Genomic DNA, 25,508 nt, shown 5'->3' with positions numbered 1-25,508 from the left:
GGCTCCCCACTGAGCAGACAGCCCGACGCGGGGCTTGAACCCAGGACCCGGGATCATGACCTAAGCCGAAGGCAGCGGCTTAACCCACTGAGCCATCAAGGCGCCCCTTATTGCTATTTTTAAATAAACAACCCTTTATCTTATTTAATCAGATATTGCTAAAGTATACCAATAATAAGCTAACATTTTAAACAGAAAACAATTCTCATTTCAAGTGTTAAATAGCCACAGGGCAATAAAAAAACAATTGTGTATTGTTCTCAGTAGATTCACAAATAAACATATCAGACCAATGGCTCCCTACAGAGTCCTTCTTGCTCTATAATATAAGTTAGCTTTTTAAAATTTCCATAATGAACCACTCAACCAACACTCATTAAGCAGTCACCATGTCCCTCCTTTTATAAAGATTATATTTCTCCTTACTAAAATCATCACATCTAAGGCAACTTTAACTTGTAAAGTGTCTAAAGAAAACATATTGGAAAAGAAGAAAAAATGGAAAATATCAGACAAGAAATAGAAAGAGAAGGCAAATGATTTCTCATACATTTTTAAGTCACATAGGTTAAAAGAGAGAAATAAAAAGCAAAGAAAAGTTCAAAATATAGAAGTTAGTCTAAAACAGGATACAAACAAGATACCAGGCCACTGACAAATGAAAGCTAAAACAGTTTAAGGAGGAAAGATGAAAGTAAAATTTAGGTTAATACCAAGAACTGAGCAGAGAAAAGCTTCCACAGTTATCAGAGAACCCTTATTTTCACTCCATTATTAATTCTACTCCTCTGACTCCAAAAGACAGTATTACTTAACTAAGCCAAAGCAGAATGACAAATTAAATATACTTCATATTAGTCCAATATGACAACTTTGCTCTTCCTATTACTCTAGTAAATTAATAAGTTCATGTATTTTATGTATGCTTTGAAAAAGACTACTGAAGGATGACAGACCTATAAAGCTATACTTTTTCTTGAACTTTTCCTCAAAGCAATACAGTCTCGAAGTATGCAAATGTGCAGTATTTAATAGTTGATACTTGGAAGTTTAAGGAAACCAAAGTGCGGCATAAAACCCAGTACACAGAAAAATTACAAAATACTAATTTCTCCAGGAACAGTTTTCAAAAAGAAAAATCCTATGAAGGTGTACACTGTCTTCCAAACAATACTATACTGTGACACACCAAGCTATTGTTTGCCGTTGCCAGTAGATGGTGCTAATATCCACATGTGAGCACTATGAGCTATTGTACTAAATAAAGATGGCCTTCCCAATCAGTGCATTCAGAGTCCGGTAGTTTAGCTTGCTAGAGTTTGAAGTACATTCCAAACATAATTTTATCTCTCAAATTACAATCAAATAAAGATTATAAATTTTTTCTCAACATTAAAACCTTAAAAATCGTAAAATACGCTGTGTCTTTGAACAAGTATCATATTTTATATTTAAAGATCTGAGAGGACAGAAATATTACCTGTATTTCCAGAATCCAAAACAACACACTACATAAGAGCCAACTATAGACAGACTAGATTTGAATCCCAGCCCCAACTAGTAGAAGATATCTGTGTTACCTTAGGCAAGTTACTTAACCCATCTTGCTCAGTTATATCATCTGCTAAATGAAAATAAAATAGTACCTACCTCACACAGTTCTTATAAGGTTTAAGGGAGATAATACATATAAAACACTTAAAAAAATGTTTAGGACATAGTGAATACTCTATCAGTGGTTGCTATTATTATTGTTTTGTAACCAATAACATTGATCATCAACAGAATAAATAAAATATAGGTATTAATAAATTATAGAGCATAAGAAGGAAGGTACTACAAGAACTTGCAAAGACACAGCTGAATCTTACTAACATAATTTTGACTGAAAATAACAAGTCCTGGGGTCCCTGGGTGGCTCCGTGGGCCAAGTTCTGCCTTTGGTTCAGGTTGTAATCCCAGGGTGCTGGGATCAAGCCCCGCATCAGGCTCCCTGCGCAGGGGGGAGTCTGCTTCTAACTCTGCCTCTACACCCACCACCCCACTCCTCTCTCTCTCAAATAAATTAAAAAAAAAAAAAAAAACACATCCCAGAAAACCATATGCAGTGTAATACTCCATTTTAAAATAGGGGCAAAAATAAATAAAACTAAAAACTTATTGTGTAGATATTCATATATATTATTTTATATATATGATTACAGATTATACATGTGAATATATATACGTACATATAATTATATATGACATATATTATTATGCCTTCTTTTTTTAGAAAGGTAAGAATAAACACAAACAGGAAAGAGGTTATCTGCAGGAAAAGTACAGAGAAGTGGGACAGGGGAAAAGAAAGTTATTGGTAAGGTCCAGTTCTTAGGTTGGATCCAATACAATGGAAGTGTCAATTAGTTAACCATTTTGAGAAATGATTTGGCATTACATAGCATAGTTTAAAAATCACTTCCTCTGTAACTCCGTAAATCTACTCTTAAGCAAATACCAAGAGAAAATCTTGCTCATGTACACCAGTAAGTATATATAAGAATGTTCTTAGCAACACTGTTTGCAATAGAAAAATAACTAGAAACAACTCTGCCAACAGAATAATGAATAAATTATGACAATTCATTCTAGTATGCTGTAAGTGAAAAAAAAAATTACAACCATACACAATAAGACTGAATCTCAAGAACACAGACTGACCAAAAACAGCAAGTTAGAGAAAAATATGTACACACAATACCATATATATTGAAAAACTGTATTGCTTAGGGATATAAACATATCCTAAAACTACACAGAAAAGTAAAGGAATGGATAAGCACAAAATTAAGAGTAATGGTTACCTCTGAGAAAGGAAGAAAGGAGATGGGATCGAGCAGGCGGCGGGATAGTAGCATACAAGGGATACAGAAACTGACGGCAAGGCTTTAGGGAAAATGGTGGCAGCTCTGGCTGTACAGACTTTGATCTCCTCAAATCCCAACATAAAAAAAGGGCAACTAGAAAGCAAAACCAAATCCCATCCAAAACACTTAAAATTATGTGACAAGGTATCCCTTCAAACCCCAAAAGGCAAAAGCGCAGAGACAATTCACAGATACCCACAAGACCTCTACTTTTTGGAAGGAAGGAAACAACAAGGTGGAAACTAATGGACCTAAGAACAAAACAACTCCAAAATAGCAAATGAGTATTCACCGAAAGTACAAGAGGCCAATTTGGAAACAATAATAACAGCTGAACTGGGAGAGACTCTGGCATTCTCCAATACCAGGTGAGAAAAAGGGTCCATAGTAAAAAGGTCTAAGGGGTTAAAGCAGTTTAGTCCCCATGAACTTTCAAAACGGATCCACCCAAGCTGTCTCCCAGAACAAGCCCCACGTGAAGAAAACACTAGTATACAATCAAAACTGAGCAGTACAGAGCAATAGAAGAAATGGAAGGTTCAGACCAAACTGGATTAAGGGGAAAGAGACACAGGAAAACTGAGAAAGTTCTGGTCCTCATCTTCTGAACACTATAAAAACAACAGAAGCAGGAGTTAGCTCTATGAAGTCATAACGTCTTTCCTGAATTCCACCTTACCCTAAAAGTTCAAGAAACCTAATTCGACCTAAAATGACCAAAAGAAAGATATCAAGGTCAAATCCCACATAAATTTATTTAAAAAAAAAAAAAGGCGGAATAAATCCCTACAGATAATGAAAGCATTCAGGAAAATGTGTCCACCAAAAAGATCAAAATTCCGACCTACTGTTCAAAATAAGCTAAAGACATTAAGAAAAGTGATACAACATATAAAAGAACAACAACATACATCTGAATTAGAAAAACTGAGAACTGAAGATACAATTCTCAGGAAAAAAAAAATTTCTTTAAAGAAAAAGAAATCACTTCAGTAATGAAAACCGAACTAGAATGAAAACAAAGAGAAATAAACATAACAATACCTTGAAAGAAACAGAAGGGGAAACATTTTAAAGTTTAAAAAAGAGATTTAAAAAGTCACTGAAGAAAGACAAAGAGCCATATACCAACCATAAAAGTCTTGAAGAGTACAAATACTAAAATAACTTGTTCTCAATTAAAAACAAACGAACAAAAAGTACCTACTAAAAAGAACATACCACATACCTAGAAATATTGACCCAGAAGGACCAACATCAAGACTTACTTTATTTACATTAGTAGGCATTAATAGGAAAAAAATTATTTTGGGCATCTAGAAGAATATGTGACTTATAAGGGAAAGAAAATAAAGTGATTACCAAACTTTCTCACAGCAATGCTTTATGACATAAGAAATGGAGTAACATTTTAAAATCCTCAAAGATACAAAGTATGATCCAATTTATTTATACCCAGTAAAACTAACTTTCAAGTACAAAAGACACAGACAAACGCCAACATATGGGATCAGTGATGCATCTCCTAGAGCATAAGCTTCAAACAACTAAAATTACTAAAAAGACACAGACATAAGGACTGGTGATAAGCATTAAACATACAGTTAACTGTAAAACTAAGACTGAATGAGGATTAGGAAGCAAAAAGTAATAGTGTGTAATGGTTGTAAGACTATGTAGAATAGCACAACTATTTTAAAAATGGGAAGAGAACGAGAAGTGTATATGCAGAAAAATTAATGTAATCCCATCAGTAGAAGTTTAGTACTGTTACTCCAAAGCTACTATGTATTGTGTGTATAATGAAGAATAAAAGAAATGAGTAATGTTGGAATATTCTATTATGTCTTGTGCCCTCAAGAGAGAAAATTCTTAGTGTAGAAGAAAGGATACACACACACACACACACACAAATATATTACATATACATTATATATATACACACAGAAAGTTTAGTGAAGGCTCTATGGTCTTGCATTTGAATTAGAAATAGAATAATTTTCATCCTTATTTTTCCTAGTTCTGTCCACTAAAAAGACTTAGAAACAATATCAATCCAGTAATAACAAACATCTCTAGTGCTAAAATTTTGGTCTTGAAATGCCATTTCTCACTAAGAGAAACCAGAGCTTCTTAGAGAAATGAGTGATTCCAGAAGAAAATTATAAGGTGAATCTTAATATTAAGTAGCAAGGAGCTAATCAGTTTGAAGAACCAATCTGAAGAAGCTCCCACCAGCCAAAGATGAAACAATTTATCTTCAATAATGACAACTGCAATTTATTGAAACCTATAAAATATGCTTAAATCCATAAGTTCATAATTACTCAAAAAACAAAAAAATAGACCATCGTTGGAGGATGACAGAGGACCAATTAATTACCATGAAAACTGGTACGTAAAGATAAAGAATCAAGGATTTATCCTGCTGTTCCTATATGTCCATACAACTGGATAACCAAATAATAGATGATTAGTGGGAAGTATTTATTTATACTACTTCATATAATACACAAGAAAAGATAGAATTAGACTATCAACATTTTGTAATTCCCAGTTAATTAAATCAGTCTTTAAATGTAAGTGTGCCAATGTCAACAAAAAAAGAAAGCAAATCAGATATTTTAGGTCTTTTATGGTCTTGCCAAAGGAATCTAACCTAAATCTGATTTGTATTGAGTCAAACTACCAATTTTCAGGAATCCTCTGTATCCTCTGTAGGATACAGAAATATAATGATATGCACCATGAGTACACAATCAGTGCATTCCAGGCTATGGAAAACTCTACATGTCAAATGACTCTGGTTCTTCAAGAGATAAAATTATAAGGGAAATAAGGAATGGAGAGGAAACCTATAAAATGAAAGCAACTTAAGAAACATCAATTTTTTTAATAGGCATGACTAAAGGATAGTATCTAGGGATGCATTTGGATGATAAAATTATAAAAATATACAAGTAATTACCATTAAAGTGAAGATAATGGTGTGCTACTATAATGCTTATTTAAGGTGAGAAAAGCATTGTGACTGGAATGGGACACACAGAAGGGGGTTTTAGGATGAATGGTTAAGTCTTCTCTCTAGACTTGGGTAGTGGATTCAAGGTTATACTTCAGAATAATTCATTAGGCAAAACACGGTTTTTTGTGGTTTTCTGAATTTCACTTTATAATAAAAAGATTCTTATTCTACATAATGAAAATGCAGTTTTGGGGCGCCTGGGTGGCTCAGTGGGTTAAGCCTCTGCCTTCGGCTCAGGTCATGATCCCAGGTCCTGGGTTCGAGCCCCACATCGGGCTTTCTGCTCAGCAGGGAGCCTGCTTCCTCCTCTCTCTCTGTCAAATGAATAAATAAAATCTTTAAAAAAAAAATTTTTTTAAAAATGCAGTTTTTATTGTATCACAGTTCTTTACACTTCGCATATATTTTATAAATTTTCTTTTGTACCTGTTCAGTATTAATTGAAAATTTTTAAAGAAAAAAAAATATTGTGGGGCGCCTGGGTGGCTCAGTGGGTTAAGCCGCTGCCTTCGGCTCAGGTCATGATCCCAGGTCCTGGGTTCGAGCCCCACATCGGGCTTTCTGCTCAGCAGGGAGCCTGCTTCCTTCTCTCTCTCTGCCTGCCTCTCTGCTTACTTGTGATTTCTCTCTGTCAAATAAATAAATAAAATCTTTAAAAAAATATATTGTAATAAATCAACAAATAAAAATAAGACAAAAGATTTGGTCCTAAAAAAAGAAAACTGTTCAAAATGAACATTTATCTAAGGGCACCTGAGTGGCTCAGCTGGTTAAATGTGTCTGCCTTTGGCTCAGGTCATGATCCCAGGATCCTGGTATAGAGCCCCACATCAGGGTCCCTGCTCAGCAGGGTGTCTGTTTCTCCCTCTTCCTCTGACCCTCTGCCTGCTTGTGTGTATGCTCTCTCTCTCTCCACCCTCCCTCCAAATAAATAAATAAATAAATAAATCTTAAGGAAAAAAAGAAAACTCATCTTGGTTAAGATCATAGTCCAAATGCTAAGTTGAATTCAGGCCCTGCCACTCACCAATTCCCTAAGCCTCAATTTCCTCCTATACAAAAATGGGATAATAAAAGATCTGAGGATAACAAATAATATTTTTATAATATTATTTTTATGTTATTTATAATATTCGTATATTCTTATTATTATATTATTAATTCACCATGTAAAAATGCATTCATTTTCCATTTCTAACATAACTTTTTAATTTAAGCCAAGAAAGCATCCATTTATAGAAAAGCAATTTTATATCATTTAATGGATCAAATAATCAAGATCTAGAATTCCTTACTACTCAAGTACAGAAATCCCTTATAACAATACATAGCAGTCCATTTCTTTAGCAATGTATTTACTGAACACAGAAAAGTACTTATCACACAGTTCACAAAACAAAGTCCCTGTTCTCATAAGCTATTATTCTAGTAGAATGACACAGACCAAGATAAAAAAGAAATAAACAGATAATAGATCAGATAGTAATAAGCCTAAGAAGAAAAATAAAGAAGGATGATGTGATACTCATGGGAGAGAAGGTACTATTTTGGTCAGGGAGACCTCTCTGAAAGAAAAATAATTAATTAATTAATTAATTTAATTAAAATATATATATATATATGCCTTCTGGGGAAACAGCATTAGAGAGAAGACAGCAAGTACAAAAGTACTGAGGTAGAAAAATACCTTATGTGTTCAAGAAATGATAAAACCAATGGTGGCTAAAACAGAATGAATAAGAATACAGTAGAAAGACATTACATCAGAAAGAATGAAAGGGTAGATATTGTAGGGTTTTATAGGCCACTGTAAAGAGTTTTAGATTTTGTTCTTAATCAGATTAAGAAACTACTGAGCCTAGGAGTAGTATTTTTTTTTTTTTAAGTAGGGTCTATAACCAGCATGGAGCCCGACATAGGGCTTGAACTCATGACCCTGAGATTGAGACCTGAGCTGAGATCAAGAGTCGGACACTTAACCTACTGAGCCACCCAGGCACCACTCTAACTTGTTTTTATTAATCACTTTGTCCATGCAAAAAAGAGTGGTGGTTAGTATACAGGAGCAGAAGTGGAAATAACAGTAAGTGTCAGACTCCGGCTATCCTACCTTTTATATAGTCTCAGCATTATAAAAATTGTAATAAATTAAATTTTAAAAATTATAATAGGGGCGCCTGGGTGGCTCAGTGGGTTAAGCCGCTGCCTTCGGCTCAAGTCATGATCTCAGGGTCCTGGGATCGAGTCCCACATCGGGCTCTCTGCTCAGCAAGAAGCCGGCTTCCCTCTCTCTCTCTCTCTGCCTGCCTCTCCGTCTACTTGTGATCTCTGTCAAATAAATAAATAAAATCTTTCAAAAAAAATTATAATAAATGCTAAGCTAATATCTTTTTAAAATATTGTTATAAAAATAAAAGTCCTTGAGAAATGCTTTTAAAACATAGCATTATAGGGACGCCTGGGTGGCTCAGTTGGTTAAGCAGCTGCCTTCGGCTCAGGTCATGATCCCAGAGTCCTGGGATTGAGTCCCACATCGGGCTCCTTGCTCGGCAGGGAGCCTGCTTCTCCCTCTGCCTCTGCCTGCCACTCTGTATGCCTGTGCTCGCTCTCTCTTCCTCTCTCTCTCTGATAAATAAATAAAATCTTAAAAAAAAAAACAAAAAACATAGCATTATACCCTTGAGGTCCACCCATGTTGTTGTCAATAGCAAGATCCATTCTTTTTTATAGCTGAATAATATTCCATTGTATGTATATACCGTATTTTTTTGCTTCATATCTTGGCTATTATAAATGATGCTACAATAAACACAGAGGTGCATGTATCTTTTCAAATTAGGATTTTCATTTTCATTTTACCCAGTAGTGGAATTACTTGATCAAATAGAAATTCTATTTTTAATTTTTTAAGGAACCCTCATTCTGTTTTCCACAATGGTTGTACCAATTTGCGTTCCTAGCTACAGTGCACAAGGGTTCCTTGTTCTCCACGTCCAGGCCAACACTTGCTGTTTCTTGTGTTTTTCACTTTAGACATTCTGACAGGTGTGAGGTAATATCTCATTGTACCTTTGATTTGCATTTTCCTGATAGTGATTGGTCCTAAAATAGAAATGCTAGATGGTATAATGCTAAATAACATACGTCAAAGAAGACAAATACAATGATTTTACTTACACGTGGAATTTAAGAAGCAAAACAAACAAACAAAGAAAAAAAGAGATGAGGGGCCCCTGGGTGGCTCAGTCATTAAGTGTCTGCCTTTGGCTCAGGTCATGATCAGGTCATTATCCCAGAGCCCTGGAATCAAGCCCCACATAGGGCTCCCCGCACAGCAGGAAGCCTGCTTCTCCCTCTCCACTCCACCTGCTTGCGTTCCCTCTCTCGCTGTCTCTCTCTCTGTCAAATAAATAAATAAATCTTAGGAAGGAAGGAAGGAAGAAAGGAAGGGAAGGAGGGAAGGAGAGAGGGAGGAAGAAAGGAAGAAAAGAGAGACCAAAACACTCTTAAATACAGAGAACAAACTGCTGGTTGCCAAAGGCCAGATGGTAGGGTGATGGATGAAATAGATAAAGGAGTTTAAGAGTACACTTATCATTATGGGCACTGAGTAAGAATTCTTGAAACATTATACTGTACACCAAAACTAATATAACATTATATGTTAATTGTACTTCAAAAAAAGAAAGAAAACACATAACCAGTGGAAGACTACGCTTTTATAAGAGGTGGTTAAACAAATCCATGAGAAATAGAGACACCTGCCTGGCTCAGTTGGTAAAGCATGCACTACTGATGTCAGGATCATGAGTTTAATCCAACATTGGGGGTAGAGTTTACTTTAAAAAAAAAAAAAAACAAAAATCTAATTTATGAGAGATAGTGGCTATTAAATGTTAAGGTTCTAAAGTCAAATTTCCTGGTTTTGATCCTAGTTCAATCACTAAACACGTAAATTTTAGCAAAGTTTCTCGATACCTCAATTTTCTCATTTGTCAAATGTGAAAAATAATGGTTATAGTACTCATGATTAAATATGAATATAAAGAATTTAGCTGATATACAGTTAACAACTCAGTAAATATTAGCTATCAAATTTATTATTCTATTTCCACTTATTTCCACTGCCACACATTTCCACTACTACTTTTTCACACTGCCATCACTATGTATAATATTCCCCTTTAAGACTGGTTATATACCCATTTAAAAATTATCACAAAAAGGGACGCCTGGGTGGCTCAGTTGGTTAAGCGGCTGCCTTCAGCTCAAGTCATGATTCCAGCGTCCTGGGATCGAGTCCCGCATCGGGCTCCTTGCTCAGCAGGAGCCTGCTTCTCCCTCTGCCTCTGCCTGCCATTCTGTCTGCCTGTGCTTGCTCTCTCTCCCTCTCTCCCTGACAAATAAATAAAATCTTTAAAAAAAAAAAAAATTATCACAAAAAAAATGAACTTTAAGTATTCCTAACATTACATATTTGATACGGTTTTTATTCAAAAGTATAGTTTTTGCTTCAGACATAGCAAAGCACTTTGTATTATAGTTTTCTTTTAGCTTTATGGATCACTCTCCTTAAGGATAACTAAATATTTGAATTTGTAAGAAACCAAAGCAATTCCTGCTAACATTTTTTTCTTCACTTCAAAATTAAATTAAAAACAAAATTAGGGGCACCTGGGTGGCTCAGTCATTAAGCATCTGCCTTCAGGTCAGGTCATGATCCCAGGGTCCTGGGATGGAGCCCTCCATCAGGCTCCCTGCTCAGCGGGAAGCCTGCTTCTCCTTCTCCCATTCCCCCTGCTTGTGTTCCCTCTCTTGCTGTCTCTCTCTCTCTCTCTCTGTCAAATAAATAAATAAATAATCTAAAAAACAAACACAAAACAAAATTAATGTTACATCCCACAAGGCTCTGAAAAATCCAACAGAGACTATGAAAAGAACGATTATTACATACCAATCATAATCACTTGGACTTTTTGTGTGTAGTTAGTCACATTCTTATTTTATCCTGCTGTATATCTGTATGTATGAGTAGTTAGAAAAACCGTTTGGGGCCAAATATTTGGTGCCCTTTCACATTTGACAAGCTTCCAACTAAAGATACGTAAGAAAATGGTAACAATACTTGCCTCTGGGACAGGATATAAGTGAAGGGTGAGAAAGACAAACTTTGTACTTAAAAACATTGGCTTAATTTGGGTTCCTTCCTTAGCACATGCATTCACTTTTGGAACATAAAATAGGTTTTAAAGAAAAAAAGATTCATTTATTAATAATTTACAAAACAATTTTTAAAATGTCTCATATTTCACCATAATGGCAGCTTACCAGATTGAAGATGCCAGTAATATATTAGTGTTGTTTGCAAGAAACCTCAACGGAGGCTCTGCAAGCAATACACAGGATAAAATTCCTCCACCAAAGCAATGGAGCATAGCAGTAAACCAGCTTGAAAGAGGATTCTTCCATGCCACTGCCGCAGCTCCTGAAATGGTAAAATAAAAATGTGGTCTGAGATAACTGTATGCTAAACAAATCCTAAGGTACCAATGGCTAAAGAAATAAACTTAATTTCATAACTTTCAAAAGCTTACTATTACTCATAGGTGTGGCAATCATGATCATCACAACTCTACCTATTATTCTTTAAACCAAGACTGGAAACATTTTAAGACATACATAATTTGGGGCACCTTTAAAATACTCTGTCCGGGCTCTTACTGCCAGTTTCCCAGTAGCACATTATTATAAACAATCTCCCCACCTACTCTCTCCTTTTATTCCCAGCCCTATTTTAAGTACTTCCAGTTGATATGTCAGAGCAAATTTGAAGAAAAATTATCTTAAACACTTTAAAAAATAAAAGCTGAAATAAATAAACTAAGCTTTTAACATGACAGGCTAGAAACAGAATCACAAAATAAACCCAGAGGTGAAAGGTTGATGAGGAACAGATACATACACAATCTTAAAATGCTTCCTAACAAGGCACTTATTAATTACAGAAGGAAATAGTAATTTTAGAGTGGAGAAACCTTGCAGACATTACTATAAACAAACATCAGGTGACTCTTGTTATGATTCACCAAGAACACATCTTTCTCCTACAGTACTGCTACCAACAATATATAACCTAAACTAACCTAATCAGATACACCCAAACTGAGGGCGCTTCTGGAAAAAAAACCTCGCCTATACTTTAGCAAAGCCAAGTCAAGAAATACAAAAACAAAACAAAGGCTGATGAAATGCTCCAGATTAAATAACATGAAAGAGGCAACAACTACATACAATGCATATTCTAGATCATATCCTGGAGTGGGAAAGAATATTTATAAATGACCTTTTTGGACAACTGATGAAATCTAAATATGGACCCTGGCCTAATAACGGTGTTGTATCACTGTTAAACTTTCTGATTTTAGTAACTGTTTTGTGGTTCGTAAATATTAACACACTTAAGTAATTTGAAGTAACTGGGCAAATGCTTCCAATTTACATTCAAGTGGCTCTGAAAAAATAATATGCATAAATAAAAACACACAAAGAGATGCTAAAGTACAAACTTCTAGTTATAAAATGAATAAATTCTGGGGATTTAATGTACAGCATAGTGACTACAGTTATTAATACTGTATTGTACACTTAAAATTTGCTAAGACAGTCGATCTCAAGTCACCACCACCAATTTAAAAAAAAAAAGTAACCATGTGAGATAATGGGTGTGCTAATTAACTTGAGTGAGAATCATTTAACAATCCATATGTATATCAAACCATCAAATTGTACACTTTGAAGATATATAATTTTATCAATTATACCTCAATAAAGCTGGAAAAAAATATATGGGGCAGAATGTAAATGGTTGGTGAATCTGAGTAAAGTATATGAGAATTTCTTGACCTATTCTGGCAATTCTCTAAGTATGAAATATCAAAGGGAAAGTACAAAAAAATAAAAAATAAACTCAGCCAGAAAAATAGAAGCAATTTATAAAAATAAAAGTAGAAACCCATTAAACAGAAGCTAGAATAGGGAGATGAAGATGGGCAACCAGAAAACCAACCCAAAGTTATTACTGGAAAAGACCAATAAAACAGACCATTGTTCAACAAGTCTAAGAAAGGGGCAGGAGCAGAAACAAAAATAATGCAAAACATTAGAAGGAAAAATAAGGAAATAGTTTTATAGAGTTTTTTAATTATAGGAAAGCAACATGCATTTAATCTAATAAATGTGAAGATGCTGTTGAAATGGACAGTGTAAATCAGCAAAATTCCCTTAAGAATAGACAGAAACTTGAATCTACATATAACTATGGGGGAAAAAACTACAGGGCAAAGATCTATCTTAAGAAAGGTGCTAACCTCAATAAATTAATGGAAAAAATTTACCAAATATTTTTGGATTACTCATTTTTATTCTATATAACCATTATGGAATATAGCAAAGGAGAAAAACTTAAATCATTCTATGAAACATACTCCCAACATCAAAAATTATAAATAAAGAAAAAAGAGACAGTGAGAGAGGAAGGAGGAAGGGAAAAAGATAGGAAGGGAGGGAGGAAGGAAAGGAAGAAGATACACTATAATTCTAACTTAGAAGTATAATAACAAATTGAAATCAGTAGTTTTTTGAAAAGATAATAAATCATGACCAAGTAGATTTTATCCAAAGAATTAAAAAGGATTCAATATCTGAAAATTCATTTAAATCATTCACCATACTAACAAATTATCATCTCTCCTTTAGACAGAGTTAAAGACCTAAAAATTCAATGTTCCTGATTTTCAAAAAAATCTAGCAATCTAAGAACAGAAGGAAAAGTACTTAACCTGAATTAAGCTATAAAGGGAAAGACTATTTTGACCCCACTAAAATTTAAAACCTCTATATGAAAAAAGTCTGGAACAGTGTTTTTCAATTTACATAAGGCAAATTCCAGTAAATCAACAAAAAAAGACAACAAACACAAGAGAAAAATGAGCAAGTCACAAAGTGGGAAATATAAATGATTAATAAACATACCAAAATAAGAAAGTCCTCCCTTAAGTCATCAGTAATCAAGAAAAAACAAAATTTAAAAAGATGTTATATTTCTCACACATCCAATTGGCAAAAAAATTTACAGCTTAATATTTATTAACTTATTAGTCAGCAAAGGTCTGAAGAAATTCATATACTCCTGTGAGAGTATTAAAAAGTCATTCTGAAGAATAATTTGGGAGTATAAATAAAAAATTTCATTTAAAACTGACTCAGTACCCAAGAAATGTCATACAAGAATATTAAAGCAGTGTGTTTATAATACTGTGAAAAAAATGAAAAAAAAATCTAAACAACCATCATTAGAGAACAGTTAAACCATGATCATTTGTGCTACGGAATATTATACAGGAGCAATAAAGAGTGTGATAAAGCAGTATCAAAATGGGATATTATTATTCAGTAAAAACAAGGAACCAAATACAATTATGTAGAACAGCAGTATTACAGCATGGAATCATTTACTTTTTAAATTTTTTTAGAATCATTTATGAGCAAAAATGCAAACACAATACATTTCTCTAGGTACCTGCATATACATGGAATGCAAAGAATAGGGTCTGCAATACACCAACATGTTAACTGTTACTGTCTCTTGAGGAAGCCTAGGATTTGGGAGGATGCTCAAAGGGGATGTAAATTTATTTAATTATACCGAGTAAATTATTTAATCATATTGGGATTCTTTTAAATAAAATGTTCATTTACTAATTGTATAATTAAACAAAATTTTAACAAATTATGTCACACCCAATCTGTGGAATACAATGCATCTATTTAAAAGAATGTAGCGGCTTTACATGTACTGATGTGACCAAAAAAATCATGTGTGTATACATAATATATACAGTAGGAAATCATTTACAGGGAAAAAACAGAAAACCAGTTATTCTATCAGAATATTATACAAGTAATAAATAAAATAAGGTCTGCAAGAATTTATAACCAAACAGTTAACTGTTGTTATCACTTGGGAAAAGGCCCATTTATGCAAAAACAAAACAAACTACATAAATGTATGTGTGAGTTCAGTAGAGTAACATCATCATACTTGTATTAACATGGGAATTCGGGGTGCCTGGGTGGCTCAGTGGGTTGGGCCTCTGCCTTTGGCTCGGGTCATGGTCTCAGGGTCCTGGGATTGAGCCCCGCATCTCTGCTGAGCAGAGAGCCTGCTTCCCCCCCACACCGCCCCCCTCTCTCTGCCTGCCTCTCTGCCTACTTGTGCTCTCTCTCTCTCTCTAATAAATAAATAAAATCTTTTTAAAATAATGGGAATTCATCTGTGTGTGCTCAGGAAAACAAAGCAAAAGGAGGAGATAAAAGTCAAATAGTGCAACCCACCATTCCATACAACAAAATGTGCCCAGGAGTGAACATGAGTTGGCAGATGTGCATTTTCTGTGGTGTACACATCCTGTCAAGTGAAGTGATGCCAAGGTTTAATTATATGCATCTGGTGATAACTCAAGAAATGGTGACCTGTTCCAATCTGGAAGAAAAATCAGTTATGAGAAATGTACTAAAAGACAGGGTATCAATCTTCAGTGTAGCAATTTCCCCTAAACTTTGTTTGATAATACATGATCATGCTGTCTTTAAAGCCCAAGTCCCACATAAGATGTGATACCAGTATGTCTCTACCTAAATATTATGACCTACCTAAATATGTGTATAGACAATACAGCACCACACAGTGGTGACTGATTATAACATTGGTCAGTCAGCCTAATAAATGAGTATAATCTTTTCTTTAGGTAATGGTCACTAGCTCCCATACTGCACCATCTTCATGTTGAAAAGCAATAGAGAGGGGCACCTGGGTGGCTCAGTCAGTTAAGCATCTGTCAGCCTTGAGCTCAGGTCATGATCCCAGAGTCCTGGATAGAGCCCCACATAAGGCTCCCTGCTCGGTGGGGAGTCTGCTTCTCCCTCTCCCTTTGCCCCTCCCCCCACTTGCCTGCACCTGTCTCTCTCTCTCTCTCTCAAATAAATAAAATCTTTAAAAATTAAAAAACAATATAGAGTGCTTAAAGGGTACAGACTCTAGAGTTTAGCTGCTCAGGTATAAATCTTGGCACCAGCACTTACTCGTTGTGTGAATGCAACAAGTTAATTGTTTGCTTTCACACATCTTAAACACACACACACACACACACACACACATAGAAGAGGCAAAGAAAAAAGTAACCTACACCACAGGGTTGTTGTAAAGATCAACTAAGGATCAACTACAAGTGAGTACTTTGAAATCACTTAGAATGGGGGCCTAGCACATAGTAAGCAACTAAGTATTAGCTAATCACTATTATTACCTAAGTAAATAAAAATAAAAAGCAAAATTACTCTCTCCTCTCTATTTCTGCCATTTCATCACACTCCTATTCTGAGTTGTCTGAGGCAACTTTCAGGCTTTTTTCCCTATGCTTATTTACACACATACACCCCTTTTCCCCCTTACTCTTTAACTCTCTTCCAACCCTACTGTGTGTGTGTATCCCTCTCTCTTTCTCACAGGCATACCCTGGTTAGCTCTGGAAATGCATTCTGGAAATGGGAGTTCTTACTGCATGAGAGCCATAACGGCCCATCACAGCACAGTCACTATGAAGAACCCATTCTAAGGTAACTGATTACTTTGAATAAACATACAATTAGAAACACTCACTGGTGTCTGTCCTTTACGTTCCTTAGTATTACTCTAATGCAGATTTAGCATTACCTTCATCCACCTGATACTCACCACTCACTGACAACCAAATTCAAATGTACCCAGGTTTTCCTTTGCAAAACAATCCAAATCAAATTTACTAAATGATTTCATACTAATGATTTGCTTATGTAACATTCATTTCTGATTACATTTGTCAAAATAACTTTCCTTTTTCCTCAACTTGCACATTTTACATATCACATTCTAGATTTATAAGTTTTTTTAAGTGTTAGCTCCATTTATAAAGTTCTTATTATTAAAATTCTAAGAGACTTTTGTATAGAGTAGGTGCTCTATAAATGTACTGAATGACAGAAAAATATATGTGAAATATTTCAAGAGGTCAAATATTATGATTTCACTACCATGAATTTCCCTTTGTATTGTACAAACCAAAGAGGCAGCTATAATTACATACCAGTTTTGTGACATCTTTGTAGGACCACTAAGCCCTCTTAGCTTAAGTTTCAACTTTCATAAAATGGGAGTAATACATAACTTATAAGGATTAAAATAAAGAAATATACATAAAAACACACTTACTACCTAGTACATGGCGGACACTTTGTTGACTTACCTACTGAATGGACTGATCATGACCCACAGATAAAGTAGGCAAAATACGACCTCGGGTTGCTTTTAATCTCTTAGCCCAAGATCTAATTCTTTTGAGTTCTTATTACAAGGCTGGGATGAAAACAACACACCACAGCTCTAAAAAAGTACTCATAACCCTAAGAGACTTAAATCAGCAATACTAAGATTTTATTAGAGAAAAAAAGAAAAGAACTGAATTAAAGGGTTTCCCTCACATCAATCTTTTCTGCCTAATTCTCAAAATTACATCATCTAGAAAAACTTCCCTAAGTTGGGGCGCCTGGGTGGCTCAGTGGGTTAAAGCCTCTGCCTTCGGCTCAGGTCATGATCCCAGGGTCCTGGGATCGAGCCCCGCATCGGGCTCTCTGCTCAGCGGGGAGCCTGCTTCCTGCTCTCTCTCTGCCTGCTTCTCTGCCTGCTTGTGATCTCTCTGTCAAATAAATAAATAAAATCTTTAAAAAAAAAAAAAAAAAAACTTCCCTAAGTCAAACTGGCCTTTCTATAATGCTCTCTTCAGTATGCACACTATGGTAACACATTTTATAGTTATGAGGCAACCCTAGGACAAATTTTCTTAGGTGTTATGTTCCTTTGTATATATCATAACAGTACCAGAATTAGTTCACCATGAAGTTAAATGGTGAAAATACAGAAAGTTAACCAGAAACAGCCTGTGTATCTTTCCAGCATAAAATAATTTTCAATAGGAAGAAACAGTTAATATGATAGCTTTAATTTTTTTCTCAGTTTTAAAACAAAGATATATTCCTTTAGCCTAGGAACAAGCCGTGATATTTAAGATTTTTTTTTATTTTTAACATGCTGATATTTAAAAGACAAAAAATTCTCTGTCCTACCTTGAGTTAAGATATTTGTGATATGCTAGCAATGGAATTATTTTCCCCAAAACTCAGCAAAATTTGTCACACTGAAGCCTTACTCTAATTCAAAGTATATGAGTTTTGAAGCACTCATAACCACCTATGGACTTTTAAGATCAAAATAGTTTATTATGAAATGAAAGCTAGAAAATAAAGTCATATTCTACTTCCAGTTTTGGATCAAGTTTGAATCATAGTGGGCCAAGTAAATCTACAGACCCACCTTGTGGTTATTTCCCCAGTTCCTTAATGTATAACTAGAACAGACACAGTTGGCAACTGACACAAAGCCCATGCTGATCCTCTGATCTATGGAGTAAGGATCAGTAGATGGTAGAAACATTCAAGTAAAAGCGCCTAGAGTTTCTTCTCCTCCTTAAGGTATTTTTAAAAAGCAATACCACAGAGATGGGTGCTATAACCAAAAACATCAAAGCTGAAAAGGTGGTGATACCTATCACATCCCATTTAACATGCTTATTTGGTCTATATGTAAAGCAGATGGATCTTGGAAAATGTGGATTATCATAATTGTAGACAGGCAGTGACTCCAATTGCAGCTGGTGTTCAAGATGAAGTACTTTTCCTGAAACAAAGCAACATAACCCTTATAACCTGGTAAGCAAATCCTTTTTCTCCATATTAATTTGCAAGGAACCCCAGAAACACTTCGCTTTTACCAGGCTAGGTGAACAGTACACTACTGCAGTCTTGCCTTAATTCTATGTCAACTTTCCTGCTCTCCGACAAAGTCCACAGAGATTTTGATCATACTGGGAATCCAAACTATATTACACTGACCCTACACTACACTACACTGATGACATTATACTGATTGGATCTACGGGCAGGAAGTAGCCAGTACTTTGGATATCCTAACATGACATATCCAAACCAGAAAGTAGGAAGTTAAACTCCACTGCTAGGAATCTGTACCTTTCAGAATCCAGTCAGGAAAGAGAAAATACATGGTTATTTTAACAGAGAGAATTTACTCTAAAATCATTAAATATAAAATTGTTAAGTAATTGTTGAAAAGGTAAAAAGTAAATACTACGGTATCAACTACAGAAAGCAGTTTACCATTGCTGGGGAAACAAAGGATGGGCTGAAATTATTTAAATTTAGAAACACGAACAAACATCTCTTTAGAACCAAAACTGAGACTCCTAAGCAGGGAACACTGCTCAGCCATTGTTCTTGTCCAGCCTACTCACTCTACAAATGAAATATTGGGTTTTAAGTTCTTATCCCAAACTACCCAGTTAGTGATAGAGATTTAACACTGGTCTCCGATTTTATGAGCTCTTTCTACCAAACCGCATCCCCTGACCAATATTTTATGTCATGTCAATCTTTCACTTATAAATTAAAGATATTTAAGTAAGATTCTCTAACCTAGTAGAAGTAAATTGTGAACTGTCATTTCTCAAACATCCTTTTCCACCCTACACTGGGCACAACAAACTCAGTTTTTAAAACATCACAGAACAAAAGGGGCTTCTGGGGTTTCATGAATGTTCTATTTTTACCCAGATGTTGATTAAATAGATGTGCTCATTTTTAAAATTCATTGAGCTATACATTTACAATTTTTGTACTTCTCTGTGTGCTACGTGTGGATTCATAAAGAGAGCAAAACTATGCTGCCACCTTACAGAATCATCAGAACTGACAAATTCTTGACATATTAATCCTTTCATTTCCTACAAATCAGAAGGGGGAAACAATAATAAGCTTTCTTCCTGGATTTAATTCCTAAAAGCAAAGGAAAAACTCATTGGTGATATGGAAATGAGAGAAATCATGGGAGAAAATAGCCATGTCAAAGAAAAGCTTATTGAGAAACTGCTCAATACTAAGAAACCAGAAACATTAAATGGACCTGCAAAAAGAAAGCAAGGAATATTTGAGAACTTTGGAATTAGCTGAAGACCTAGATCCATAATTTATTAACCAATGTGACTTAAATACAGTTATTTTATTCCTGTAAGGTTATTCCTCATCTGTAAAAGGAGTTCAATACCTATCTTTTTTTTTTTTTAATTTATTTATTTGAGAGACAGAGAGAGCATGAGAGGGGAGGTCAGAGGGAGAAGCAGACTCCCCATGGAGCTGGGAGCCCGATGTGGGACTCGATCCCAGGACTCCGGGATCATGACCTGAGCCAAAGGCAGTTGCTTAACCAACTGAGCCACCCAGGCGCCCCAATACCTATCTTAAAGAGATACGAGGATTAGAATTAAGATACTACAATGTTTTTGTATGTATTTGAAATGAATATCGTTATTTTATTTTTTTTTAAAGATTTTATTTATTTATTTGACAGAGAGAGATCACAAGCAGGCAGAGAGGCAGGTAGAGAGAGAGGAGGAAGCAGGCTCCCTGCTGAGCAGAGAGCCCGATGCGGGGCTCGATCCCAGGACCCTGAGATCATGACCTGAGCCGAAGGCAGCGGCTTAACCCACTGAGCCACCCAGGCACCCCGAATATCGTTATTTTATAGGAAAGTATCATAAAACCTTTTGTGATACTATCCAAAAAAGAAGACTAATAGCACAGCTGAGTTCCTTTAGGGCTACAACAGCATCTTTCATCTTGGTATCCTCAATATCTAATATAGTGCCTGATATGCAGTGGAGTTTCAATAAATATTTGCTTAATTGAAGTCCCTGTGATTCCAGAGAGGTTAGCAAAATAGTGATGGGAGAATTAAGGGGAAAAACAGATTTTGTGTGTTAAAATCAAGTAGAAATAACTGTAGATTAAATTTTCAGGAAGTCTTAACAGAAAATAGCAACTGGATATGAATACATGATTGAAGAAATGTGTCTACTTTAATGAAGATTTAAATAAGGAGAGAAGGCAGATTAAAAATGTAAGGTAAGAGAAATTAAAGATTAAACTTTCTATTAAATGGTTTCTGACTAATAGCCCTCAAGGCAGCATTTTCCAACTTCCTAATAAAATACCCAGAAAAATGGAACACAAGCAAAACCTATCCTAAAACAAAACTAAAAACTATCAGATGCCACGGTTTAGGAGGAACTAAAGTTAATTATTTACAAACGGAGGTAAATTAAGAAATAAAAAACAGGGGTGCCTGGGTGGCTCAGTTGGTTAAGCATCTGCCTTTGGCTCAGGTCACAATCCCAGAGTCCTGGGATCAACCCCCACATCGGAGCACATCCCTGCTCACCTGGGAGCCTGCTTCTCCCTCTCCTTCTTCCTGCCACTCTGCCTACTTGTGCTCTGTCAAATAAATAAACAAAACCTTAAAAAAAAAGAAATAAAAAACAATCCAATTTATTAAATACCCTGATTTGCTTGAAGCACAAGTCATGTGGAAAAGGAAATGAGGGGAAAACCATCATCTATCCTTGGATTTGAAGGCCTACAACCTGAACCAAACAAAAAAGGGACGCTGTCCTTATCTACACCACAGAAAGAGTTAACCCACTTTACATCTTGTTTCCACTGGCATTTTTTAAGATCTAGGTAGAGACATATAAGATGTAAACAGTAGGAAAGTGAGGAGTGAGGTATTGGCAATGGCAGAGCACATTCCAAAAGCCAAGAATCTCAAGGAGTAACATGCTTGAGAGAATAAAAAGAAGAATCAGGGCGCCTGGGTGGCTCAGTGGGTTAAAGCCTCTGCCTTCAGCTCAGGTCTTGATCCCAGGGTGCTGGCATCGAGCCCCCCATCGGGCTCTCTGCTCAGCAGGGAGCCTGCTTCCCCGGCCTCTCTCTCTCTCTCTGCCTACTTGTGATCTCTGTCAAATAAATAAATAAAATCTTAAAAAAAAAAAAAAAGAAGAAGAAGAAGAAGAATCCTGGTAATACATGGATGAATTGTAGTTTCATTGTACTACTAGTCTAAGTTCTAGAGAATCAGTCAATGGTGGATAAGAAAATGTTGCCAATTAAGTAAAAATTTACATAAAATATTGCCAAATCAAAATCCCTAATGAGTTAAAGTAATATCTCAAACAAAAATAATACCTCAAACAAGTGGAGCTTATCCCAAGAATGTAAGGATGGTTCATCATTTTTTTAAGTTTTAATTTTTATTTACTTATTTTTTTAGTAATCTCTACACCCATCATGGGGATTGAATTCACAACCCTGAGATCAGGAATCACATGCTCTTCTGACTGAGGCAGCCAAGCACCCCTGATTTATCATTTTAAAAAATGTATTACATTACAATTTTTTTTTAAGATTTTATTTATTTATTTGTCAGAGAGAGAGACAGCAAACGCGCGCTCACACACACAAGCAGGCAGAGTGGCAGGCAGCAGCAGAGAGAGAAGCAGGATCCCTGCCGAGCAAGGAACCCGATGTGGGACTCGATCCCAGCACCCTGGGATCATGACCAGAGCAGAAGGCAGCGGCTTAATTGACTGAGCCACCCACGCGCCCCTACATTACAATTTAAATAGGAAAAACAATATGATCAACTCAATAAGAAGTGGAAATACAAATTGCTAATAAACTTAAGCAGGACACACCCAGCAACCATGACAGATGCAAATGAAAACTATTTTTCTGATCATTAGAATGACAAGATATTTAAGAATGGTAACAGCAGGGGAGGAAAAAAAAAAGCAAATACTGTGAAAGAAATGGGCAGTCTAACACATTTCTGGCAAAAGCTTAAATAGGTAAACTCTTTTGTATGAATTTTATCATTTCTACCTGTTTACAAGCACTGCTACTGGAATATAAAATATTTTTCACACCATGTGTAATATTGTTTTAGCATTCAGTTGGTCCAGTGCTTCTCAAATTTTTTGGTCTCGGGACTCCTTGTGCCCCTAAAAATTAGTGAGCAGATGAATAGTTGCAAGGACTGGGGGAGGGCTGACTATAAAGGGGCAGGAGGGAATCAGGGGTGGGTGATGAAACTATCGTATATCTTGATAATGTTGGTCATCACACATCTGTATGTGTTCTCCAAAATCATAAACTTTATTATTAAAAAGGGTGAATATAATATATGCAAATTAAACCTTTAAAAAAAATCAGACCTGAAAAAAAATTCTTGAAGACCCCAAAGAATTTTTATTGAGTTACAGGTATCAATATTTAACACATTAGAAACTGAAAAAATTTTAAAGTAGTACTTAATGTTTTCACTTTAAAAATAGTAACTGTACTAAATGTTAACATAAATTATGTATTCTTTATGAAAAATAACTTTTCCAAAGCAAAAAACATTTAGTGAGAAAAGTCCCACTGTTTATACGCTAGCAAATCCCTTTTAATGTCTGGCTTCAAAGGGAAAACAGCTGGACTCTCATTCTGCTTCTGTATTCAGTCTGTTCCATATCATAGGTCATGTAGCTTCTGGAAAACTCCACTGTCCACTTGTGAGAAAATTAGTGTAAAAAAGACAAATAACATCTGCATATTATTATGAAAGTAACTTTGACCTGGAAGTGTCCGGAACCCTAAGGGTTCCTGGACCACACTTTGAGAACTTGATTGAGCCTATACAAGAAAATTTCAAATATTGAATATGGCACGGTAATGTACTTCTTTTCAAATCAGGGAAACACTTTCTTACGCAGATTATCGGTCCTGCTTTAATACCATATTCACCTTTCCCAGGTCAAAACGTCTACCAAACCATGCTTTAGACTGAGCTACAAACACCAATGTAAATGAAAGATATTTCCGAGACCAAACAGTTTAAAAAACAAACAATTGTCAGTAAGAGGTACAGCACCTCCTCAAGCCCTCACTCTCTCTGTAGGACCAGGCGGCACGAACAGGGAGAAAGTAGAAAAAGAAAATAAATGCCTGAACTCAAAGAAGAGATCCATAAAACCAAAAGGCAAAGAGAATAACTGCAAAAATCAAGCAGCACAAGAGCAAACATACACTGAATGTAAAATACAAGAAAATACAAATATTGCTTCTTGGCCATAAAAAAAAAAAAAAAACCCCTCAAAATGCTGTATTCAGACTCTACCCTCAGTCTACACATACTGAGTCTCATACGACGGAAAAGGGGGATCCACTGTTTTCCAGCAATCACTTTAGCCAGCATGCTAAGCAAGGTGACAGAGCGCTGCGTGAAGGAGAATAGTGGTGTGCCTGCTTGAGGCTTTTTAAGTGTTGATACAACTTTCAGGACCGCAGAACCGTCCAGAACTACTCACTATTCCAAGCGACCGAGTCCCACTTGCAGTCCCCGGGACCTCGGTCCCCAGGGGACTTTTAAATACTGTACTTTCCAAGGAAGTGGTGGCACCACCGGGAGACGGCGCACATCCTGGGTGGACGCAGGCAGGAACCGGGCTCCCAAATGCCCCAGCGGCTTCCCTGTCACTTGCCCCTGACGCGGTATCTCGGACCCGAGGTTGTGCCTCCTTTGACGAGTACCGGGGCCACCTCTCTATCCTGCCTGTTTCCCCACCTGCGCTCGAGGGGTCCAAAGGGTCGCCTCGCGGCGTCCCTCCAGGACTCTGGGACAGAAGCAACTCGGCCGTTCAGGCGGCCCAGGCCGTCCTCTCAGTGAGAGGTACCCTGAGGGGGACCGTCTGCTTCTCCCCGCACTCACCCGGCTGACGCTTCAGCGCCATCACGGACACCAGGTAGTGGGCGATATCAAAAAAGGGGAACATAGACGTGCGAGAAAAGGCAAGGGTCAGCTCATCCCACGGAGAATCCATCACGACGACCGACCGCAGCAGGCGAAGGAGCCCGGGCGACGGGTTCCTGCCGTGCGCGGCGAAAAGTGGGGGAGGGGGGCCGCCGCGGCCGCGCGCCCTTCCGCGCGGCCTGGAGGAGCCCTGCGCGTGCGCCCTGGGACCCTCGCCGGCACGCTTTGGGGGCGGGGCCGCGCGTCCTGGGAGTGGGCGGAGCGAGCGGCTTCCTGGTGTTCCGTCGGAAAATACATTACTTATGTTAACATTAGCACCTTTATTATTTTAAAACGAATACGTGAAGGACTGTTTTAAATTTTCCTGTTATAACTTCTTGAGAACTCTTTTTGGGTCCTCAAGGAATTTTTTTACGTCAGCTTTAAGGGTTTAATTTACATACATTTGATTCACCCTTTTTAATATAAAGTTCGATGATTTTGAATAAACCTATGCAGTCCAGAAGGGTAGAGTTTCAGAATGGGATTAGTTTCTTTAAATTGTTTCATCTAACATTTCTCAAGCAACCATAATGTGCAAGTCACACCGTGAGTTAGTGGAGGTATAAAAAAGAATACAATAATATCCTGCCCTCAATAAGCTTGTGTTTTCCCAAGAGATTAAAAACATTTTTGAGGGCACATGTAATTTGTACAAAGCTGGTAGTGAGAAGTGTAGATGCCA

At 36.4% G+C, this 25,508-nt stretch overlaps 1 protein-coding gene across 1 annotated transcript in view; it reads right to left on the bottom strand.

The window, feature by feature from the left end:
- Nucleotides 1–24,986, bottom strand: part of TMEM38B (transmembrane protein 38B) — a 62,273-nt gene extending 37,287 nt beyond the window's left edge. Inside the window, exons 1-2 of the mRNA XM_047700602.1 lie at nt 24,743–24,986; nt 11,263–11,419 (exon numbers count right to left, since the gene is read on the bottom strand). Coding sequence (XP_047556558.1) covers nt 11,263–11,419; nt 24,743–24,854 — 269 coding nt within the window. The 5' untranslated portion in view covers nt 24,855–24,986. The remainder of the gene's footprint in view (nt 1–11,262; nt 11,420–24,742) is intronic.
- Nucleotides 24,987–25,508: the final 522 nt, after the last annotated feature.

The sequence above is a fragment of the Lutra lutra genome, chromosome 13, assembly GCF_902655055.1.
Source record: "Lutra lutra chromosome 13, mLutLut1.2, whole genome shotgun sequence".
Taxonomy (NCBI): domain Eukaryota; kingdom Metazoa; phylum Chordata; class Mammalia; order Carnivora; family Mustelidae; genus Lutra; species Lutra lutra.
Note: the sequence above shows the minus strand (reverse complement) of the source record. Positions and strands in the feature narration are given on the sequence as shown.